Source organism: Mytilus californianus, unplaced genomic scaffold (assembly GCF_021869535.1).
Source record: "Mytilus californianus isolate M0D057914Y unplaced genomic scaffold, xbMytCali1.0.p SCAF_2, whole genome shotgun sequence".
NCBI classification, from domain to species: domain Eukaryota; kingdom Metazoa; phylum Mollusca; class Bivalvia; order Mytilida; family Mytilidae; genus Mytilus; species Mytilus californianus.
In genome coordinates, this window is record NW_026262668.1 from 87,115,818 (window position 1) to 87,134,484 (window position 18,667).

An 18,667-nucleotide genomic window follows, 5' to 3' on the forward strand; every position below is an offset into this window, starting at 1 on the left:
GGGTTCTTTGATATGCTGAATCTAAACATGTATTTAGATTTTTGATTTTTGGCCCAGTTTTAAAGTTGGTCCAAATTGGGGTCCAAAATTAAAATTTGTTTGATTTCAACAAAAATTGAATATATGAGGTTCTTTGATATGCTGAATCTAACCATGTATTTATAATTTTTTATTTGTGGGCCCCGCTAACAAATTGGTTCATATTGAGGTCAAAAGGGTCCAAAATTAAACTTTGTTTGATTTCATCAAAAATTGAATTATTGGGGTTCTTTGATATGCCAAATCTAACCGTGTATTTAGATTTTTAATTTTGGGTCCCGTTTTTTAAATTGGTCTACATTAAGGTCCAAAGGGTCCAAAATTAAACTTAGTTTGATTTTAACAAAAATTGAATTTTTGGGGTTCTTTGATATGCTGAATCTAAACATGTGTTCAGATTTTTGATTATGGGCTCAGTTTTCAAGTTGGTCCAAGTTGGGGTCCAAAATTAAACTTTGTTTGATTTCAACAAAAATTGAATATATGGGGTTCTTTGATATTCTGAATCTAAACATGTATTTAGATTTTAGATTTTTGGCCCAGTTTTAAAGTTGGTCCAAATTGGGGTCCAAAATTAAACTTTGTTTGATTTCAACAAAAATTGAATATATGGGGTTCTTTGATATGCTGAATCTTACCCTGTATTTAGATTTTTTATTTGTGGGCCCGCTATCAAATTGGTTCATATTGAGGTCAAAAGGGTCCAAAATTAAACTTTGTTTGATTTCATCAAAAATTGAATTATTGGGGTTCTTTGATATGCCAAATCTAACTGTGTTTTTAGATTTTTAATTTTGGGTCCCGTTTTTTAAATTGGTCTACATTAAGGTCCAAAGGGTCCAAAATTAAACTTAGTTTGATTTTAACAAAAATTGAATTCTTGGGGTACTTTGATATGCTGAATCTAAACATGTGTTTAAATTTTTGATTATGGGACCAGTTTTCAAGTTTGTCCAAGTTGGGGTCCAAAATTAAACTTTGTTTGATTTCAACAAAAATTGAATATATGGGGTTCTTTGATATGCTGAATCTAACCATGTATTTTGATTTTGGACATTGGACCATTATAGGTAAATTAAAAAAAATTGAAGTTCTTAGACCACATTCTTTCTGTGTCAGAAACCTATGCTGTGTCAAATATTTAATCACAATCCAAATTCAGAGCTGTATCAAGCTTGAATGTTGTGTCCATACTTGCCCCAACTGTTCAGGGTTCGACCTCTGCGGTCGTATCAAGCTGCGCCCAGCGAAGCATTTTATTCAGGATTGGCACCCTGCCCTTTTGAAATCCTAGCTGGAACACTGTCAGATATCAGAATGCCAGTTCTTATTATTGCAATACTCACCCAGTAGCAAATATTCGCATTAATAAAAACCTAGCAATAATTTCTGAGTTTATAGTATTGCAAAGTTATAATAGTATTGTTGATTCCTAAGCATGATTCTAGTTTGACTTTATTACAGAGAATGTTATAAATTTTTTGATGAGCCAAGCATTAAGTAAGATAGCCTTTCTTCCTTTCGGATACTTAATGGATCAATGGAGATGGAGTGTGTTTAGAGGGGAAACACCTAAAGACAAGTATAATACAAAATGGTGGGAGTTAAGGTAAAGAAATTCAAAATGTATTTTATTTTTTTGATAATATATCCCAATATTTTGAATTATGTGGAAATTCCTTTACCATGGGTTCCATAATTACCTTGTGTGGTAGATAATCAGGAACAATGATTGTCTTCTACGGATTGCAGTTTATAAAAATTAATAGAGGACCTTAAACGCTCACATTTATACTTTTTACCTTCAATGTAGTTGTCAGGTTGTAAAGAGTGGTTACATGATATTTGATATAAAGCTATTGACCAAAAGTAATATGAGTAAAAGGAGATTTTGGGTATATGGTATTGAGGCAGCAACTCAACAAAAATAACCATAAGACATCTAGAGGTTAACATACAGTCTTCAATAGTTTATAATTATTTCCCCCTGTATTTGTATGCAGGAAACATCTCTTAAAATAAGGGCAAAGAAATCATCAGTCAATAATTTATGGTATAGCAACTTTTTTTCAGCTATTGTTCTCTGTGTAAAAGGGTTTTGCAGAACTATCAATAAACAATGTCCATTGCAGAAAAATGACAACACTTAGATGTGATTGCAATATAAAAAAAAAAAAAAAATAATTATAACTTATCAAACTATGATATACAGATTTTCCGAAAAAATATTATTTGAATGTAGATGTAAATTCCAAGGAATATCACCTCCAGTAGAAAGAACAGAAGAGGACTTTGATCCTGGAGCAAAGTACCATATTCCTGGAAATACTCCTTATATCAGGTAATTATTAGATTGATTATCATCACTGCTCACATGATGAGTGCTGAGCAAAGGAAAGAAGAAGCACAAATGTCTTATGCTTGCATTTTTAAAATACAAAGAATTTCTCATTCTTCTAACCTTTTGCACCAACTTAAAAGTGTCTGCCTCTTTACAGAGTTTTTTAATTTTTGATTAAAGGAGAGTACATTACATGTCACAGTTTGATATTTTCTGTTTAAAGACAACATCAGGAGTAAGACCTTATGATCAGTCAAAGTGAAGTGTCTTCATTATGATTTATGTACAGGTAGTTCTGAGACAGTCACAACAGTTAGACTGTTGTTGATAAGAAACATCTTTATTGGCCATCTCTTTACAGATACTTTGTGAGTTATGTGATACAGTTCCAGTTCCATAAAGCTTTATGTAAGGCTGCTGGACATTCAGGACCATTACATGAGTGTGACATCTACAACTCTACAGCTGCTGGAAAACTCTTAGGGTAAGATAGGAGGAAGTCTTTGTTGTATCGGGAAGAAAAGTTGAATTATGAATATCATTTGGGGTAGGAGATGCAACTTTCTATCACAGAAAAGTAAAAAGAAATTTTTATAATTGTCAGCATGTTTCCAGTTTTATTGAAAATATGTTTTTCTTCCCCAAAAAAGAATGACAAGTCAACCAAAGAAAACGAATAGAAGTTGCTGTATTCAAATTGCTTTTCTGGTTAAGAAAATCAAGAGGAGCAAAGTTAATAGCTAAGAACGTTTGTAAAGTCAAAGAAATATAAATAAATAATTTAATTTTGGATGTAACACGTCTTTTTGTCTGTCAGCTCATAGGAATAATTTCGTCATCAACATTTTTTTGATGATTTACTCCTTAGAAATGGAATATAGAGTTGAATTATAAAGAATGACTGTAATATTTTTTCTTTCTATTCGAAATAACCTAAAAAATGTGGTGCACACTTTTAAATAATCCGCTACGCATGTCAACTGACCCGAGAATTTCACCCCACACCTGGGATTTTTTAAATACCTGCCGGGTCGTTAAATAACCTGGAAATTTGGAAAATGACCCATTTTCACCCGGATTCTTGACACTCTGTTAATTAACACCAGTTACCTTAGCTTAAGGTCATAAATAATTTGTCTATTTCAAAGTTGTTTGACAATAAATTGGAGTTAATTCCCCTTTCTTGTCACCTTTCACAATATACTACTTCATTTTATGTTTTTTTTTTTGTAAAAAGATTAAATCTAAAACAAATTGAATGAAAATACATATCAGAATATATTACTTTCTTTTATTTTTCTACCTTAGAACAATTTTGAAATTTTTTTTTTTTTTTATCTCTTCTTCCTTTAAATGCTTGATTTTTTTTTTATTATATTCCAATATCAACCAACTTAGTGATTGACCATATTTATACATACTGGGAAAACAAGTAGCTTGAGAATTGATATAAAATTATGAATGAAACAAGAAGACGGGGTATGGCTTGGTATGAAATGACATAGTACAACACATCAATAGTTCAATGGCTTTAAATTTAAACTATTATCAGTTAAAACTTCAGCATGTGAACATATTTTGGGGACTGTTCGATTTAAAATATAAAGAAATGTCCCCTAAATACTTAAATTCAGCTGAAAAAAGTTTGTACGCGTTATGACCTGAGATTTTATTCTTCAATGACCTGCATTTTCATTTTCATAGGTTGACAGGTATGTGCTATGCGGGTTATTCAGTAAGCACCACATTTTTTATGTTATTTCTTCATAGACAGAAAAAATATTACAGTCATTCCTTAATAGAATAAATAAAAAGTTGGTGATAGGATAGCAACTGAGGCACTTTATTTTCTATTTATTAATGTACAGGTGCATTATTTATTTGTTAATGAATACTAATAAAACATTTTTTTAGGGATATGCTGAAAATGGGCAAGTCAAAACCGTGGCCTGAAGCTATGAAAGCCATTACAAAGCAATCTAAAATGGATGTATCTGCAATCTTAGAATACTTTGCACCCCTTATTGAATGGTTGAAAGAACAAAATAAAGGTCAAAGGTCAGGTTGGACTGATTCCTGTCCTAATCCTGTGTCTGGGAAGCTTACAGATGAGGAATCAGCATGGTCATATGTGAATGAGTACAACACAATGGTACAAGATGTGAATTCTAAACAAGGAGAAATTGATTGGTCTTATGCCACAAATATTACAGATTACAACCAAGAAGTATCGGTTGGTAGATATTGGTATATGTACATATAATTGAAACAGATGCTTTTATAGGTTCATTAATGAATTTAGGTATTTGTATGGACTGTTGTGACATATGTTAATAAATTGTTACCTCTGAAGGCAAGACCTAGAAATGCTTTTGCAGCAATGATTGTTTTATCTTAAAGTTTTGTATAGGTTTTTATAAGGTGATGTTTCTGCGATCATATATATAAAGAAGACAAATCATATATGTTTGTTTATCTCTGGTCTGCTCACCAATTTGATTCAAACTCTCTAATTTGATTTATAACATGATCAGACGTATACTTGAATTAAAAATATTCCATTGGCAACCGTTAACTAACATTGCATGGAATCGTTATAAAATATCAAAACTTCATACATATTTTGGAATATTCAGTCCATTATCCTTGACTTCTTATTTCATTTTTATAAATTGTTAAATGAATGAATAAAAAATGTAAAGGTTTTGTGATCATATGACCTTTAAATTGTTATGATGATGTATTATCTCATCTCCATTCTGTACAATGTAGAATCATTGTATGCTGTACATGTCTGGCTGATGTGGTTTATTTGACCTTGATCTCATTTCATGGTTAAGTGGTTAATTTTTCATGTTTACTTCAATTTTGTAATTTATACCCTCTTTTGAAGCAGGCTATATATAGTGATGGGGTGTCCATCCATCCTTTCATCTGTTTATCATGTTTTATAACAAGAGAGTGTTATTGCATTAATAAAAAATATAGTAAGAATTTAAGTTTGCTGACATTACACATTTCAAAGACTGCAATGCCAGTTAACGAAGCAAATCCCCATCAAAGTACAAGCTGCCATCATATCAAAGAAGGTAGTAATCATTTTCATTTGCAGTTTTAAAATTCCTATCCCTTGATCCTTAAGGAATAACCTTGAGGAAATCATCCCGCATATCTTTTTTCACTTTTTATAAAATATTTTTTGATATCAAAATCACTTTTTGTTTTAGGTAAATTATAGTGTGACAGTAGCTAATTTTGAAAAAGAAGCTTACAGGAATGCCAGCATGTATGAATGGAAAAATTTCAAAAATGAGACTTTAAAAAGATTATTTAAAAAGATTACAGACATAGGAACTAGTGCACTGGAAGATAAGGAAAAGCTACATGATGTAAGTACAGGTCAATTGTATTGTTATACCATACGTAAACATTGATTATGGTGGGTATATACCAACCACCATGTCTGTCCGTCATCCATCATCTGTTATCTGTAGTTAAAGTTTGTGATTAGGTCAGGTTAAGGAGAATCACTTGTGATAAGTCAATGACATTTTGTAAGCTTATATGTAAGCATAGGAAAATCTCTTTTCCATGTAGATTGTTTGGCTCCACCCCATCAGTTATGGTTCATGACTTTTGCATAGTTTAAATGTTACACAAGCAAGACATGTCTCTCTGTCAACATTTTATTTCCTTAATGTCCAGTGACAGATATTTCTTATACAGATCAAGAGAATTTAAAACTAAACACAATTGTAGATTCTTTTAAATGGGTAAAAATAAATGTTCAATGAGGATGGTAAAGGGTTATCGTCATTTTTTATTTCACATTCAACATGTTTTTTTTACCACCCTCTTCAATAAATTCTTTCTTTTCCTCCCATTAAAAATAAATTGTGTTTGTGGTTGTGTACAAAGATTTTAGAGATATAAATTTATGAAAGTGTCAGGTGAATCACATGAGGCAGTAACCCAACAAACAATTTGAGAATAAAAACATTATTCACTTGGATATTTTGTGATTAATGAAGAAGTAATTGTACTTTTGTGATATTTTGTTAATTTGGTGAATTTGTTTTCAGCTGAGTAATGTTGTAGCTAACATGGAAACAATTTATAGTAAAGCCAATGTTTGTTTGTCTGATGGAAACTGTCACCAGATAGAACCAGGTAATTTATAGTAAAGCCAATGTTTGTTTGTCTGATGGGAATTGTCACCAGATAGAACCAGGTAATTTATAGTAAAGCCAATGTTTGTTTGTCTGATAGAAACTGTCACCAGATTGAACCAGGTAATTTATAGTAAAGCCAATGTTTGTTTGTCTGTTGGTAACTGTCACCAGATAGAACCAGGTAATTTATAGTAAAGCCAATGTTTGTTTGTCTGATTGAAACTGTCACCAGATAGAACCAGGTAATTTATAGTAAAGCCAATGTTTGTTTGTCTGATGGTAACTGTCACCAGATAGAACCAGGTAATTTATAGTAAAGCATATGTTTGTTTGTCTGATGGTAACTGTCACCAGATAGAATCAGGTAATTTATAGTAAAGCCAATGTGTGTTTGTCTGATGGGAATTTTCACCAGACAGAACCAGATGATTTATAGTAAAGTCAATGTGTGTTTGTCTGATGGGAATTGTCACCAGACAGAACCAGGTAATTTATAGTAAAGCCAATGTGTGTTTGTCTGATGGTAACTGTCACCAGATAGAACAAGGTAATTTATAGTAAAGCCAATGTGTGTTTGTCTAATGGGAATAGTCACCAGACAGAACCAGGTAATTTATAGTAAAGCCAATGTGTGTTTGTCTGATGGGAATTGTCACATGACAGAACCAGGTAATTTATAAGTCAGGGCTCGACATTACCGCTTGTCCGATTGTCTGGGACAAGTGGACACAGACGTCGGGCAAGTAGATTGACCATACTACTTGTCCGATGGGACAAGTGAAAAATTGATGTCAGATGTAAAATATATCAAATTCAAGACTTATAAATTCCCCAAAAATTGAATGATTCTTATATTGATCATAGGAAATGAAATAAATATTCATTGATTAAACATGCTGGCAGCGGTTGACCAGGGGAATATAAGTAAGGGGGAAGGAAACCAATGTTAATATGCGAGGAAGATTTCATTCGAACCTCCCTGGGAGAAGCTTTCATAGGATGAATCCTGAGAGATCCTGGTCACTAGGATCACGATCTCTAACATGTTTTAATCAGTTGAAATTCGCAAGGTGGCCAGGTGTATTTACATACACATTGGATTGTTTACCTGCGAGACAGTAACAAAGTTTAAATGGATCTAAGAAAGTTTGGTCTTCTTCTTTATAATTTTTTTTTACAAAACAAGGTCGTTTGTACGCCATGCCTGTATTAGAAATGGGAGAAGAGTCTGTCAGTAATGTCATGTTTTCATAAGGTGGTGGTCTACAGGAAGACCATAGCATGCTTGGTTTAACCCATACGACTACTACAGAATGGATAGGTCCATAAGAGAACCTAGTGATTTAGGAAGTGATGATGATTTAATGATCGACACATGATAGTGACATTGAGTCCGAGAACTCAGTCTTGCAAATAATCTTTCAGTCTGAAATAATAAAATGAATTTTGATATGGTATCCTTTATTTAGTTACAAACAAATTCATATAGCATAACAAATTGCTCCCTTCATTAGGTACGATCAAAGCTCGTAGGAATAGTCACCAGACAGAACCAGGTAATTTATAGTAAAGCCAATGTGTGTTTGTCTGATGGGAATTGTCACCAGATAGAACCAGGTAATTTATAGTAAAGCCAATGTATGTTTGTCTAAAGGGAATTGTCACCAGACAGAACCAGGTAATTTATAGTAAAGCCAATGTGTATTTATCTGATGGGAATAGTCACCAGACAGAACCAGGTAATTTATAGTAAAGCCAATGTGTGTTTGTCTGATGGGAAACTGTAACCAGATAGAACCAGGTAATTTATAGTAAAGCCAATGTGTGTTTGTCTGATGAGAATTGTCACCAGATAGAACCAGGTAATTTATAGTAAAGCCAATGTTTGTTTGTCTGATGGGAATTGTCACCAGATAGAACCAGGTAATTTATAGTAAAGTCAATGTGTGTTTGTCTGATGGGAATAGTCACCAGACAGAACCAGGTAATTTATAAGTAAAGCCAATGTGTGTTTGTCTGATGGGAATTGTCACCAGACAGAACCAGGTAATTTATAGTAAAGCCAATGTGTGTTTGTCTGATGGGAATAGTCACATGACAGAACCAGGTAATTTTTTAGTAAAGCCAATGTTTGTTTGTCTGATGGGAATTGTCACCAGATAGCACCAGGTAATTTATAGTAAAGTCAATGTGTGTTTGTCTGATGGGAATAGTCACCAGACAGAACCAGGTAATTTATAAGTAAAGCCAATGTGTGTTTGTCTGATGGGAATTGTCACCAGACAGAACCAGGTAATTTATAGTAAAGCCAATGTGTGTTTGTCTGATGGGAATAGTCACCAGACAGAACCAGGTAATTTATAGTAAAGCCTATGTATGTTTTCTCAAGGGAATTGTCACCAGATAGAATCAGTCAATATTATTTGTTAGATGTACTGAAAAATGTTACCCTTCAAAATCTATAGATTTAAATATGAATATAAAGAGATATGGGATACAACAAATCAACAACATAAGATAGTAAAATAAACATTAAGAGGGCATTTAACTGTCTTCCACAATAGACAAGCATTCATATGATGTAGCATTGTTTTCAGGCAAGCAATCAACAGTTTCAATTTCTACTTGATCAATGAAGGAATTTTACTGTTCATGATGTAAATTGCCTTTATGCTTCTTGTTTATTCAGGTGTATTAAACATAATCAAACAGTTTGGAAAAGATCACAAAGTCTAATAAAATCTTAGGCAAACCTTAGATAAAAAGTAGAGATGCATGTTTTAGAGGATAATAAAAAATATCATTTGATTAACCTGTATCCCTGTATCACTAAACCATTGATTGATTGATCAAAAGACTGATTGGTGTTTGCTAACCATACAGAGGCCGGCAAACAATTGCAATTTGTCAGACTTGATCATTATTTCTTAGAAATGTGTTTCACCCAAAACATTATCCATTTAAGGTGGTAAGAAAGAATAAATACTGGGGTATTGGGTTAATATAAATGAGATATATTAATAATAATAAGATTATTTGTATGCTTTATTTCATCAGGTCTGACAAGACTTTTAACCTCCAGTGGTAATACATCTGAACATTACCATCTCTTAGCCGAGGCCTGGCAGAAATGGAGAGATAATACAGGAAAGAAAATGAAAGCAGATTACCAGAAAATGGTTCAAATTAGTAATGAAGCCATCAATGTGTTAGGTAATTTAGAGGCAGTACTTGGTGCAGGTCTACCATGGTGTAATTACCTTTTGTCTGAGATCAATGCTACCTTTGGAGTTAAAAAACGGGTTGTTCATACTAATAAATATTTAAAATATCAGTAGACTACAGTTTTTTGCATGAAAATGTAAACTATAAGTAGACAAAGCAAATTTAGGAAATAAAAATCATTTACATTTAAAGTCCTATGTTTTGAATAAATGTTTTAAGATTTAAAACAAGATTTAGACAGGATTGATTGAACTACAATTTGAATACATTTAGATTTTAAGATTTATTTTTTCATGTTTGCTGTATTCAATAACTAATATCTTTGGAGAAATTCTTCTAATTATCTTTTAGAGATGATTAGTTAAGCTTTCTGTAATTTAGAAAGTTGATTTTACACAATAAATTATTGGACAAAAGCTAAAATTAACAGTATTTAAAAAAATTATTGATGCTGTAATACAAAGTAATGACTGAAAACTATTTTGATCTTTTGAATGACCTTAGAAAGTGATTACTTTTAAACTACACCCTGTATTAAAAATCTATGGCTTTGTTTTGGGCATCCTGTATCCTCTTAATGATTTTAGTTTTAGACCAGATTATTTTTTAAATGTGGAACACTTTAATAGATTTGATTAGTTTATGGTCAGGTAGAAATATTCTATATAAATTTATTTAAAGATATGGTGTTAAAAATTATTCTTGTATTGCGCAATAAAATGTTTTGTAATAAAAATAATTCCTAGATATGTAGCATTTTCTAAAAATTACATTTGTTTGTGTTTAAAAAAACCAAATTTGAATCTCCAAACTGCAATCAATCCAACTATTCCTGACATATGACTATGAGAAATGTTATATTTGCATATTTTTAAAATTGTACAAGAAGCAAAATACTTTCTAGTATATGCTTTGTACAAATGTGAAGCAATCATTCTATTTTTAATGTGTCATTTTTCTATGTCTGCGACACAATCAAAACAACAAAAAAAGGTCTGATTTTGTATAACATCTTAAAAACAAAGTAAAATAACAGAAATACCGAACTGCAATGAAAATTCAAAACGGAAAGTCCTTTATCAAATGGGAAAATCAAAAACTCAAACACATTAAACGAATGGAAAAGAACTGTCATATTCCTGACTTGGTACAGGCATTTCCTTATGTAGAAAATGGTGGATTAAACCTGGTTTTATAGCTAGCTAAACCTCTCACTTGTAGGATAGTCATATAGAATTCCATTATATTGACAACAATTTTAATATACTATTTTTGATATATTTAGAAATAAATGTACTGTGAATTTAAAACATTTCATTGCAATATCCCTACAATGAACATGTATTCATGTGTACATACAGTACATATTTTATATTTCAGGCTATAATAACACTGGAGATTATTGGCGATCAGGATATGAAACATCAACTTTCAGACAAGATTTGGAAAATTTATTACAAGAGTTATCTCCCTTGTATGAAAATTTACATGCATATGTAAGAAGGAAATTAAAGCAGAGATATGGATCCCAATATTTCCCGCAATCAGGACACATACCAGCACATTTATTTGGTAAACACAATACATAATTTCTTAACAATGTATTATTGTAAACATCTTTTGAAGCTGAAATCACATATGTGATTTTAAGATGGTGCAGATTTTGAATGGTAGACATATGATGAAACCAAAGATGTGTTTTATGATGTTTGAATGACTTGCAGAAAGTATAAAACACCATTTTAATCATTTGCTACCAACTTTTGATGTAATTTGCCCTTAAATTAAAAAAGAGAGGTTACTGAACTTTATCTACTATTTTGAATAAAAATTTCTTATAATTTTGTATACAAAGTAACTTTTACTCTTGACCAATTGGATTTGTAATGCCATTCAAATATGGAGAAATTGTCCTGGAATCAATGTAATTTTAAAAAATTTTAAACTTTCATTTACAGGAAATATGTGGGCCCAGCAGTGGAATAACATCTATGATATACTTATTCCTTTTGAAGGTAAAGCAGGAATAGATGTTACACCTGTGTTAAAACAACAGGTAATTATTCATTATACCCTTCAAAGAAATAATGCCTGGCAAACCTGTGTTTGATGGAATCCCTATCCTGACTTGGTTCACTTTGTCCATTGTTTAACATTGACCTTTGCATTTTCCATTATATGCTTTTACAACCCACACTGCACCACCAATCAGATGTACAAAGAATCTTTCAAGCATAGAAAATTACACAGACTGCTAGGGAAACTCAACAAATAAATCTAGGGAATGTCACCCAGCATTCTTGAAACGATCAATAATGATAGGAGAAACAAGGGATGCCCATTCTAGAACATCAAAATATAAGTAAAACAACAAACAACAAAGCCACAAAAAGTCCACTGAATATTTTACTCACTGATTGTTGCAGGGATTGATATTCTATCTATTGAGTAAATGGTTAATTGAAGGCTAGAGTTTCCTGACTTGTTACTAAGGTGGTTTATATTCTTATACAACAAAAATAAAATGAACCAATCTTCATGAATAAGCCTTCTGAAACCACTTTCAAAAAATTCCTAATTCCCCTCAACAAAGTTCAGGAGACTAATGGAATTATCATGTTGACTGCATTGATGTATCTTGTAATGTACGGCAGTCTTCCACAAAAAGTAGGTCACTCTGACCTGTATTTTATGCTACATTAATAATTTTACATAGTTAAGATCTCTTATACCAAGTGACCTATAATCATATACGGTAACTTTGTGTAAGAATCATTTTTGGGAAGATGTCAGCCTACAACAAAACATATGTCAGTGTAACCTTTGTTTTTTTATGCTCACAGATGCTTAGTATAATCAGTATTGAAGCTTCTTACAAAAAGTAGTCCACTCTGACATAAATTTTACACATCAAGAACGTTCCAAGAACAGGCCTTGCAGTCATAAAAAAATTTAGCACAATTATCTTACTCAGACTCAGAAATCAACCAATCAAAATACTGGATTTGATGTTTCGAGCACAAGTTTTGTAATTCGGAGCACTGAGTAAAGTTTTATGACCTTGGACCCTCATCTCAGTTGATATGTGACCTATAATCATATACTCTGGTCTCAGGATGCATTTTCATGATTATACAACTCCATCAAAAATTAGTCACCAATTAATTCTTTTACTTTTTCAATAACTGACAATTTCAAGTCATATTATTGAATTTTTTACAGGGTGCTTAGTGCATTGTATACCTTTTTTTACTGTATATTTAAATCTTGTCATCAATGGAAGAACGATTTTTTTTATATACAGGTGCTCTAGTTACAAGAAAAGTTTCACAAAAATCAGATATATTTACATACTTCTGATATTGATATTTATTAATTGTTGAATACTTATGGATATGTCATATTTACCCGTTAAACGTTTTATATTTTTAGAATAAAACAGCATTAGACCTGTTCAAAATTGCAGAGGAATTTTTTGTGTCACTAGGATTGAAGAAAATGCCCGAGACCTTTTGGAATAAGTCCATGATTACAAAACCTTTAGATGGTAGAGAGGTGGTGTGTCATGCATCGGCCTGGGATTTCTATAATCAAAAAGATTTTAGGTAATTGTTGAAAATCAAAAGAAGTCATCTTTACAAGTGATCTTCCATAGTAAGATGCTGCAGGTTTCTTGTATATTTCACATGTATAAACAAAGAAAAAGTGGAAAAATAATTACCTGAGATACTTTTATGGACAAACAGATATTACTCACATCTCCTTGCGATCATATTTGTAGCTTACCTGACTCAAAGGGTCAAGCGAGCTTTTCTCATCATTTGGAATTTTGTCTATTATCTTGGAAACTGCTATTGATAGAGAAATTTGACAGGAGCAAAAATTTTCAGAGTAATGAGATATCTACTGTCCATTTATGCCAAAATATCAGGAGATTTCTGGAAGTGTTGCCTTTTAAAGATTTTACCAATTTTTTGCGTTTTTGCTTATTATCTTAAAAGCACTAATTGATAGATGGAAGCTTTAAAAGCAAAAATGATCAGCAAAACAAGATCTACAAATAATTTACCTGCCCTTAATTGTCAGTTCACTCTTTTTAGCAGTGCCTCGTGATTGCCCTTAGATGACTATTTTCACCAATTTTATGCTGAATTGCCAATTTTTTTAAAAATACAAAACTAATCATGATTATTTAGGAATGATTTTTTTTAAATTTGTTAATAACATTCCTCTACGACTTGCTGTTTACTATGTTACATATTTCAGTCAATCAGAAAATTTTATTTAGCTCTTAAAGAAATAATACCAGTTTACAAAATTTATTTTAATGCCTGGTTTTAAAAGTTCCATAAAAAATCCTAACCAAAACAAATACAAAGTTTCCATTGATTTGTATAATATGAAGTCTGTTTCAGCAACACATACTGGTAATCCTTCCGTAAAACAAAAACATGGCCGTGTACTTTATTTTGAATAAGAAATATTTTATGGACATTTATGTGATATTGTACATATAGATTTATATTATTTTTTCTTGTGAATTAAGGATCAAAATGTGCACAGACATTAATATGGAGGACTTGATCACTATACATCATGAGATGGGCCATATACAGTACTACTTACAGTACAAAGATTTACCAGTTCCATTTAGAAGGGGAGCAAACTCTGGTTAGTACTTCTGGATTACATATTCTAAAAATAATTTTATCTTTTTCTTTCTTGATATAAATTTTATTATTGATGAGTTGAAAAATTGAATTAACAGCTTTATAAATTTTGTGTGTCCATAGCGCTGTTCTGGATTTACCTTTATCCAGAATATTCAAACCTAAACATATGAAAGCCAGGAATGTGTAAACATGCTGCAATGTTAGAAGCTACATGACCAAAAAGTACCTAAACAGAATATCCAAATTAATTTACGGTCAACTTTGACTGAAGGAGTTTGAACTTTACATTTTTATGAATTTATTTTAATCTTGAATTGAAGAAATAAGTTCCTCTAAACTTTTCTTTCAGAAAGAAGATGTCAATTGGACTAATTATAATTTCATACTCTTTGTGACATAGATTTCTGTATGATAATATTTCAGGTTTCCATGAGGCTGTAGGAGATGTACTGGCCTTGTCTGTATCTACACCTAAACATCTAAACAAGATTGGATTACTGGATAAGTTAGACAGTGATTTAGGTATCAATTATTTTAGCAAATCTTCAGTTCTTTCCAAGTAGTATAAATATTTTCTTTGCTGAACTCAATTTAAACAGATATTGCAGAAAATTTGTTTGTAAGTTCTTTCCTAGTAGTATAAATTCAGGGCCTTGGATCATAAAAAAAAATGCCAAGACATTATTGTGTTTTGGTTTTGACACTTTTGAGCCAGCAAATTGACATGACAAGACATTTTAATTGCACCATCAATTTTATCTCTGGGTGGTGACAGGGGATTATAGCTTGCCTCTTAATTTCAGTGACTTCTGTAGATGAAGGGGAGACATTAGTTTTAGTCCACTTAAATAGCTCCACCTAGTTTTTAAACAGTCATTATAACAGTATTATTATGCCCACCTTTGGGCATTATGTTTTTTCGGTCTGTGCCTCCGTTTGTCCGTTCATCTGTTGTCCGTCTGTCCCGCTTCAGGTTAAAGTTTTTGGTCGCTTCAGGTTAAAGTTTTTGGTCAAGGTAGTTTTTGATGAATTTGAAGTCCAATCAACTTGAAACTTAGTACACATGTTCCCTATGATATGATCTTTCTAATTTTAATGCCAAATTAGAGTTTTGACCCCAATTTCTCGATCCACTGAACATAGAAATTGATAGTGCGAGTGGGGCATCCGTATACTATGGACACATTCTTGTTTCAGTATCTTATAATTGTGGAAGTAATTGAATAAATATCAGTACTATCAATATTGATTTCCTCCACTTTAATCGTATAAAAAAGGGAGACAATTCAATCCCAGTTATCCAAAAAATATGAACAGCTGACATGTTACAAGTTTACTTAACTGCTGATGATGCTTCAATTTAAATAACAATTTCTGCTACAATGAAATAATCAAAAGTCAGAGAATTATGTACAAAGTCTATCCCTTTCAATACATAAAAAGAGTTCCTGTAATAATTAACATGTAAGGATGTGCTGTTTTTTGTCATCATGTCAGATTCGCTGACTAGCAGCATCAAAGGTGCTTTGATTATGCTTTAATTTAATGGATTTACCTTGTAACTTTGATGGTTACAACCATTACCAAAATGTTTTTACAATAAATTAAGAAACTTTATTTGATGGTAAAAAAGTGTACAGGTACACAAGTACATGATAAGAATCCATTGCATGTTACCTTTTATTTGTTCAAAGTTAAGTCTAACATCACTTTTTATAGAACCAACAAAAATCTGTTGATCTACATACAATTATTACTCATGGATAAAAGTATTACTGCAGTTTTAAAGTAATAAACCTGAATAAGATGAGAAATGGAGCAAGACATCAATGAGAGTATGAGACAAAAACCCAATCAAATAATTCACTTCTAGTTTTTATTTGCATTTTTGTAATTTTGGATGCATTCTTTTTATAGAAGCAGATCTGAATTTCTTGATGTCTATGGCCTTGGACAAGATAGCTTTCTTACCTTTTGGATATCTCATAGACCAATGGAGATGGAGTGTATTTAGTGGGGAGACAACTCCTGATGAATACAACCAAAAATGGTGGGATCTCAGGTGAGTTACCTTCCCTATAACTTAGCTTTGTCTGCTTGATTTATGATAAGGAGGCTGAGCATATTGTATAAAACCTTTGTACATATACCAAAGGCTTGCATATTTGTTAAGATTATGATTTTGGTCATTTTTTCATCAAATTATAAGTTTTTGAATTCAGTAAATTTTTGTGAAAATTTTATAGGCATACAGCACATAGTATGCGTAACCCCTGTTAAAAACCAGCCATAAACTTTATTCTTTGCAGAATATTTGTGTAATGACCAAAAGGTGTGCATATGAGATTTTTATACTCCACCTAAAAGTTATAAAATACATACACTATGTCAATTTTGTTTTAGATGTAAATTCCAAGGAATATCACCTCCAGTTAAGAGAAGTAAAGATGACTTTGACCCTGGAGCAAAGTACCATATTCCAGCAAATGTTCCATACATCAGGTCAGACTATATTATGTGAATAAGGCAATATACGCTATGATTGAGATTCTCAAAATGAATAGATAATAAAAGACAATCAGTGTAACCCAATCTTGGTAAAATCAATGTTCACCCATCATCAGTAAGTGTTTCATTAAAAATACAGGTGTAATACATTCAAGACTAAGATAATGACAGGTAGGGCCACCTTATTAAAGCAGTCAGCCTTTATAGCAATTCTCACTTTTGACACTGAAGTTTTCTGTCTTGTCAAGGATGGCATACTATTAATCCTTTTGAATGGAGTCCAAGTGTATCATGCCTCTTTTAAATGCCCGAATAATTAACTTTTGATAACAGTTTAATAAAGTTGTTGGAAATCACTCACAGAAGAATATGTTATCGTAACACGGTATTATTCACTGTCTATCACTCTGTTCAGCTCGTCATAAAATTGCATATCACGGCTTTGTGACGTCAAATACATTAACCTGGCCTTAATAACTTTGACCAGGACATATCACCGACGTCACAATGAATGAACTGATGTTGATAAGTTTGTCCCAAACTTATCACATTATCTTCCGGTTTGCTGGTGAAACAAAGAAAAACACTTGTTTCTATCATGGAAATACATAAATACAATCTGATAAATTGATTATCAGGTTGTCTGCATATTGATATTATAAAATATCAGCTGCTGGACACAATATAAAGCCTTTTTGAACTCTGCACTCACTTGACAAAAAACTTCATATTGTGACTCTCAGCTGATATTAGTATGCAGACAACCTGATAATCGGTACATCTTACGTCATATTCTTATGATGTTAACAATTCTTAAGTCATTAATACAAATTCAGACAGTTAAACCTTTTTATTTCTGTACACATGATACATGCAGTTTTAGTATAACCCCATTAGGATAGAAGTGTACACTAAAATATAGTTTATTATGTGGCATTTAATCATGCCATCATCTAACATTTTAAAACATTGATAGCTATGTAACGAAGTATTCTATAACCAAGTATTTTTATTTTTAGATATTTTGTTAGTTTTGTGATACAGTTCCAGTTCCATGAAGCTTTATGTAATGCTGCTGGGCATAGAGGACCTCTCTATCAGTGTGATATTTACCAGTCCAAAGAAGCTGGTCAACTTTTAGGGTATGTACTTTTAACTGTGAAAGAGTTGAATTGTACTATATTTTACTGAAATGAACAGAAAAAAAAAAGGATTTGATTTATTAAATGAAGAAACATGACTACAGGAAATACTGGGTAACAACTACATATCAATAATTCTCTCAATGTTGTTATATATAGAATAACCATACATTGTTTTGAAATATATATTTTATTTGTACAAGGCTTAGAAACAGGTAGAAAGCGAGGCTGTGTCGAGCATTTCTATCCTGTTTTGAGCCGAGTACAAATAAAATTTATATTTTGAGACAATGTATGGTTATTCTTTATATACTGCAACTCCTACAACTCTTCCAAATGAAATATTTAAGGCTAAAACCATCATTTTTTAATTTGGATCGAAAGACGTAAAAATTCCACGAACCTGTACTTTTGATGACGTCATAAATAAAACTCTACGGAAAAGCATTGTCAACATCATAAACAAGGTGATATATGGTCAGTGACTGTATATCACATATGCAATTCGACTGCGCAAATAGCACAGCTGCAGTATATTAAGATATCTTTCACCTCCATACTTGGTTA

The 18,667-nt window shown here is 31.9% G+C and overlaps 1 protein-coding gene across 1 annotated transcript in view; it reads left to right on the top strand.

The window, feature by feature from the left end:
* Window positions 1-18,667, top strand: part of LOC127730371 (uncharacterized) — a 123,399-nt gene that overhangs the window by 36,323 nt on the left and 68,409 nt on the right. The window contains exons 8-22 of the mRNA XM_052238748.1: window positions 1,504-1,648; window positions 2,282-2,380; window positions 2,742-2,864; window positions 4,295-4,613; window positions 5,608-5,769; window positions 6,463-6,550; window positions 9,610-9,765; window positions 11,158-11,349; window positions 11,736-11,833; window positions 13,210-13,382; window positions 14,324-14,448; window positions 14,874-14,972; window positions 16,368-16,512; window positions 16,854-16,952; window positions 17,978-18,100. Coding sequence (XP_052094708.1) covers window positions 1,504-1,648; window positions 2,282-2,380; window positions 2,742-2,864; window positions 4,295-4,613; window positions 5,608-5,769; window positions 6,463-6,550; window positions 9,610-9,765; window positions 11,158-11,349; window positions 11,736-11,833; window positions 13,210-13,382; window positions 14,324-14,448; window positions 14,874-14,972; window positions 16,368-16,512; window positions 16,854-16,952; window positions 17,978-18,100 — 2,146 coding nt within the window. The remainder of the gene's footprint in view (window positions 1-1,503; window positions 1,649-2,281; window positions 2,381-2,741; window positions 2,865-4,294; window positions 4,614-5,607; window positions 5,770-6,462; window positions 6,551-9,609; window positions 9,766-11,157; window positions 11,350-11,735; window positions 11,834-13,209; window positions 13,383-14,323; window positions 14,449-14,873; window positions 14,973-16,367; window positions 16,513-16,853; window positions 16,953-17,977; window positions 18,101-18,667) is intronic.